This window comes from Camelus dromedarius, chromosome 11, assembly GCF_036321535.1.
Source record: "Camelus dromedarius isolate mCamDro1 chromosome 11, mCamDro1.pat, whole genome shotgun sequence".
Classification (NCBI taxonomy): domain Eukaryota; kingdom Metazoa; phylum Chordata; class Mammalia; order Artiodactyla; family Camelidae; genus Camelus; species Camelus dromedarius.
The window spans coordinates 36,783,913-36,790,037 of record NC_087446.1 but is presented as its reverse complement, the minus strand read 5'-3'; the positions used below and the strand labels follow the sequence as shown (position 1 = coordinate 36,790,037).

The 6,125-nt window shown below is 53.6% G+C and overlaps 1 protein-coding gene across 1 annotated transcript; it reads right to left on the bottom strand.

Moving 5' to 3' along the window:
* Positions 1–521: 521 nt before the first annotated feature.
* ASCL1 (achaete-scute family bHLH transcription factor 1) lies at positions 522–3,353 on the bottom strand. The gene is made up of 2 exons (XM_031462920.2): positions 1,974–3,353; positions 522–1,619 (listed from the first exon to the last, which is right to left on the bottom strand). The coding sequence occupies exon 1, from the start codon at positions 2,708–2,710 to the stop codon at positions 2,021–2,023; it is 690 nt and encodes a 229-aa protein (XP_031318780.2). The 5' UTR covers positions 2,711–3,353; the 3' UTR covers positions 522–1,619; positions 1,974–2,020.
* Positions 3,354–6,125: the final 2,772 nt, after the last annotated feature.

The window sequence follows — 6,125 nt, the reverse complement described above, 5'->3', positions numbered from 1 at the left end:
CCCTCAAGCCCAACCTCAGACACCACCGTCCTTACTCCACTCCTAGTGTCCATTATCTCATCCAGCCTGTCCACAGTTTCACAATGAGAAACTCTGAGTGAGGATAAGGGTTAGAAAGTGGGGTGAGGACCCTCTCTTTCCAGTTCACTTTTGGAGGGGATTTTTTTCCAATGTGCCGTCATTTTATCAAAAGACAATGCAGCCATCAATCACCTCTTTTAGGTGTATGTGTACATTTGCAGCAAAAAAAAAAAATGGTGAGGAAAACCATCCGCGCGCGCGCGCGCGCGTGTGTGTGTGTGTATCTTTTCCTTGTACGTTCATCATAGAGTCACCTCGGGTAGGACTTGTGATAGGACTTATTTTTGTCATTTCTGCCACTTAGCATGTTTCCCGCCACCCTTTTCTCCCCTACCCACCCCTTCCCTTTGGCTATTGATAACAACTTGGACTGGGGCAGTGGCGTCAAAAAAGACTTGGAGGCAGCTGAGTATTTTCATTTGTAAAAAAAGAAAAAAGTTTTATTACGAAACTAGTTTGTATAAAACAGGGTTATACATGGGGTTTTTTTTTTTGTAAGTTTGTAATAAAACAGTAAGAAAAAAAAAAGGCAGTGATAGAAATTTCCCAAAAGGCAACCCATCAAAACCAACTGGCTGCCACTTTGCGTTTGGACAGTAGCTGCATAAACTTTGTTCTTCTTGAACAGTATTTAATAACATCATTAATACATTAACAGGGTTTCTATAAAGTAAGACACATTGGTGCTGAAGTACGTCTGGTGGCCTTTTGATCTCACCTATGAGGAGAGTTCTTTACAAAACCACATAGGGGAAATGGCAGTTGTAAGGTGAACTACAAATCTAAAATATGCAGAGGTAATAGCATTACATGTTAAAGTATCAAGATATACACATTTTAAACCATTTATACAAAACTCTATAAATTTTTTCTCTTTCTCTCTTATGTACAAAAATATCTTAATATATCCCCAAACTGGTTAGAATAGATACAAATAAATTTTTCTTATAATAAAAAAAAATCACAAAAAATTGGAAGCATTCTATGATGAAAACGGTAGAAAAGATGGTGTGAGGGAGTGGAGCTTGGGGAGGGAGCCCCCAGAGGATCAGGGTTTCAAAGGACTGAGTATAGCATAATGTCATTGCAGACAAATGTCCGTAGCTTATTGGAATAGGGGATACAGAGAAGAAAGACATCAGCCCATTTCTAGAGCGCTAAGGATGTGCTTTCAGAGAGGGCGGGAGATGAATGCACTCCCAGCAAGCACTTTCAGCTCTGCCTGTTAGTTGTGGGTGGGAGTTTCTACAGGGCCTGTGCTGCTCCCTTCTGCCAGGAGCCCACTACTTTTGTACACAAGCTGCATTTTGTGCATTGACTCAGGTCCTAGTCACTCTATCAACTTGGATGATTGGAGTGCAAATACACTGTTCTGAGTGCATCCCTGTTTTGTGAGAGTCTTGCTTCTCAAGCATGCGACGCTTAGCTGGTCTAGGGGGTTGGTTGGCTGAATTTGTTTGTTTTCTTGTTTTCTTCTTTTTTCACCCTTCCAACACCGCTGACAGGAAAACACTAAAGATGCAGGTTCTGCGATGGCCCTATAACATAAGAAGAACAGGAGAGGTTAGTGTGAACTTGGAGGCAAGTGGTGGGAGGAAATGGAGATTTGGGGGAGGATCTGTCAGGTAGCATGCCTCTTTTGACAGGTCCTAGTACTAAGTCCTCCAGCATCTCCCCACTTCACCCCTACCTTCCAGTCCTTGGAGACTGGGGCAAAGCAATTCTCAGAAGCCAAGGCTGAAAGTAACACACCAGATCTGAAACTGACAAACTTGAACAAATACTTTAAAATCAACCTCCCTCCCACATCTCCGTGGAGATAGTCCCCCTCCTCAAGAAGGAAAAGGATGAAGGCAAGAAAATCCCCCTGTTCACTCCCAAATGCAGCCTACCTGCTTCCATCGTCCATTCACACCAGGGCCTGACCAGGCCGAGCCCCTCAGAACCAGTTGGTGAAGTCGAGCAGTTCTTGCTCCTCTGGGCTGAGTGGGTCGTAAGAGCCCTCGTCCGACGAGTAGGATGAGACCGGCGAGCCGGCCATGGAGTTCATGTCGTTGGAGTAGTTGGGGGAGATGGTGGGCGACAGGACGCCAGCCTGGAAGGCGGCGCTTACCGCGTCGTGTTCGTCCAGCAGCTGCTGCAGCGCTCGGATGTACTCGACGGCGGAGCGGAGCGTCTCCACCTTGCTCATCTTCTTGTTGGCTGCGCCGTTGGGGACGTGCTCCCGAAGGGTGGCGAAGCCCAGGTTGACCAGCTTGACGCGGTTGCGCTCGCGCTCGTTGCGGCGCGCCACGGCGGCCGGCTGCTGCTGCGGCAGGCTGTAGCCGAAGCCGCTGAAGTTGAGCCGGCGTTTGCAGCGCATCAGTTCGGGCGAGGACGAGCGCTGGCGCTTGACTTGCTTGGGCGCTGACTTGTGACTGCCCCCTGAGGGCTGGCCGTCGGCCGCCGGGCTCAGCTGTGGCGCTTGCTGCTGCTGGTGAGCGCTCTGCGCCGCCGCTGCCGCCGCCGCCGCTGCCGCTGCCGCGGCCGTGGCAAAGAAGCAAGCTGCGGGCGGCAGGAAGGGCTGCTGGGGCTGCGGCTGGGGCTGCTGGCCGGCGCCGCCGCTCTCCATCTTGGCAGAGCTCTCCATGCGCAGCGGCGGCCAAGGAGTCGCGGGATCCGAGCAAGCGGGGACGCGAGGTGCGGGGCGCGCACGAGAGGGGACACAGACAGGACTGGGGTGCACGAACAGAGAGGGAAAGAAGGGAAGAGATAAAGCAGGAGCCCGAAGGGAAGTAAAAAATACACAAAATCCCCGGGAGACTTATTAGGGTGAGAGCAAGGAAGGTGCAAATGCCTTTCCTCCTCCCTCCACTCCTCCTCCCTCCCCTCCTCCCTTCGCGGGTTGGCTTCAGGACCCTCGCGTGGCGCTCGCGTGTGAGGCTGCCGCTGGCGCCTTCTTGTTTAAGAGAAGAAAAAAAGACAGCAGAAGAAGCAAAAGTCAGTGGTGAGCGCGCTCTGCTGTCTCCTGTTCCTCTCCCCCTAGGGCTGCGCTCTCTTGCGCCGGGTCTCGGTCTCTCCAACCGTCGCTCGGGCTGTTTGTATTATTTTGTTAACCCCCTTTCTTTCTTATTTCCTTCTTTCACTTGCCCTCCCTGGCCGGCTCCCTGTCGGTGCGCCTTCCACGTTCCCTGGCCAGGAGTGAGAGAGTGCTGGGCGGCCGGAGTGCGGCCGCCTTTTCAATGGGACACCCAGCCCCACGCGCAGCCCTGGCCCCGCCTCGCCCCCCACTCCCTGCTGCTGCAGCAAGCGGCTGCAGCCCCCACTCCCCCCTCCTCTTACTTCTTCCTCCCACCCACTCCCTAAACTCCCCCTCCTCCTCTCCCCTACCCCCGCCGGTTCCCTGCGCCCGTCCCTTGCAAACTCTCCATTCAGCCGGGTTTGTTGTTGCAGTGCGTGCGCCTGGCGCGTGCCGGACTCCCGGCTGAATAAACAGGCGGCGCACTCAGGGCGGGCTGCAGCCGGGGGTGGCTCTAGAAAGAGGGGGCCAGCGTTGCCGGAGAGGCGAATAGCTGTGGAAATTGGGGGGGTATATGAGTGGACAGGTTTGGGGTGAAGTGTCCCGGGATTCTCCTGAGAACTGGGCGCAAAGCACAGGGAAGGGTTTGGGCAGGGAAAGTGGCGCGGGGGAGTATAGAGTTTGGGGGCGGTGGAGCTCCATTTTTCCCGTTTTCTTCTACTCATTGCCACTTTCTTGGGGGTTTTTGGTGTTCTCGGGAGCGGAAGTAAATTTGCGATCGAAGTTCAGAAAGATGGGGAGAACTCCGTAAGGCTATTAAAATAAAAGTACTGCGAAGACTTAGGTTCTAGTCCCAACATATCCTCTCACCAGCTCTGTGGCCCTTAGTAAGTGACATCCTCTCTGAGCCTCAGTTTTCTCATCTGTAACAACAGAAGGTTGGATTAGATGGCCTCTAATGTCTCATTCAGGTGTAAAACTAGGATATGCTCCCTACAACCGAGCAAGTGTGGGAGGAGCCAAGAAGAAGGTGATCACGTTGAGGAGTGGCTGTGGTAGATAGGTGTTTATGGCAGGGATACTCTCCCTGGATAACCTAGCTGCCTGTAATATCGACTTCTCTCCCCAAACTATGGACTTGCTAGGGGATGCGTAGAGGGGAGCGCTTTAGGGTATTCCTAGGGTGGATCCGAGAAAAGAGACGGGGAGGAAGTGATGGAGCTTAGAGGGCTGGAGCAGCTTCACTGGTTGTTCCGCGCCGTCTCCGCAGGCACTTCGGCGGCCTTGGCGCAGCCTCCATCCCGCCCCAGGCGTGTGCCTGGCGGGCCGGTGGCAGGCGACTGGGAGCCGAGCCCGGTGGGGCCGCGTGCTGGCGCGGCGAGGGAGGAGGAGGCGCTTGCAGCCGTCGCTCGGCCTCTTGGACAGCGCCCACCCAGGCACCCTTCCTGGGCCCTAGGCCCTGGCGCTCTCTGGCCGGAGCCCGGTCCAGCTTCGCGGCTCGTTGGGACGCGGCGCTGCGGGGAAAGCGGACGGAGCAGAGATTCCATCTCTGTACCGCTCCGGTGGAGGCAGAGGAAGGAGGTTGCGGCGCATCTCAGGTTGCGTCTCCGTAGACAGAAGGAAGCAGAGGGTAACCATCAAGTTGATTTATCCACTAGAAATAGTCCGTTTTGATCAGAGATCTGGGTGCAGGGTTGGCTGTGGTGAATTACCCGCATAATTGCTTCTCATTGAACTTATCTTTGTGGACATGGGTCTTTCTAAGGGATCGTGGGGTGAGCCAGGGAGCCACCTTTGGTGTGTGTGACTAGCTATGAGTGCTGTGGGAACCACAGTGCTGGTGGTGGGCAGTAAGGACGGGGGGAGGGCCTCCCCTCCCAGATGAATTACCTCTCTTCTCTGCCTCAGTTTCTTCTTTTAAAACAGGTGGGTTTGAGAGGCATAGGACAGAATCGTGCCAATAGAGATCAGTTCTGTAAACCTCCCTACCCACACAGTAACCTGTGGCCTGATGACCCCACGTGACTGGGCTGAACTCCTGGGATTTACACCTTGGGCCTCTCCTCCCACACCGGCTGTCACCTAGAAAAAAAGGAGCTGAGAGGGCTCCCAGATCACTTTTGTCTCCTGGGACACAAATTGTCACATTGTAATCCTGGGAATTATAGGAGACTGTGAGGCCTAAAGCAGAGCCCCACACCACCCGCTTTCCAACAGGAGGAAGCCTCAGACCTCCTGGCGGAAGAGCGATCATTCAGGTACATCCCACCACCCACTTGCCCCCGGTGTGAGCCCTGGGTTTGGGCTAGTGGGAGGTGTCTAGGAAAAGCCTCTTCTTGTCCCTCTGCTCCTCTTAAGCAAAATAGTCGGAGGCCAGGGGAAGGGATGTTGAGAGTGAATAGCCAACATCAATGTGTCCAAGTGCGTTTTCTTTCACATTAGGCTGTGTCATGTGCTCTGAGCTCCCTTCCAATTCAGACTCTGTCATTCCACACTTGACAAAAGCCCATGGTCCTGGCTCTACCACCATTTCACATTGTAACCTTAACAAGTCCCTCTCTCTCTACGGCTCTCAGTTTCCAGATCTATACCAGAACAGCAGCCACCAGCTCATTTTGAAGTGTATCTAGGAGTGGGGAAATTTTGCCCATAGCCCAGCACGTGTTCTCAGTTTCCTCCTCGGGTTTGGGCTTCATGGGTGCACAGAGATCCTTATTATCAGGACATCAAGGCCAGAGCCTACTCCCAACCACACACACACACTCACTCCATGCAATGGGCGCTCAAAGGGAAGCGCCAACCAGTGAAGCTGAGCATTGTAGTGGTCCTACGCGTTGGCCTCTGCCCAGGAGAAAAGACAGCGGGCGCTGGGCTCCTTCCGGCCAAAACCACCGGAACATTTGTCCCTATTCTTCCTGCCCCAGCCCTGAGCCAAAATCCCATCTTCACCCTCCCCACTCCTGCATCCTCGGCCTGCTCCCTTACATGCTGTGCAAAATCTCCCGGAGACCCTGGGCTTTCTCTTCCTCCTACTCAAGTAAACATA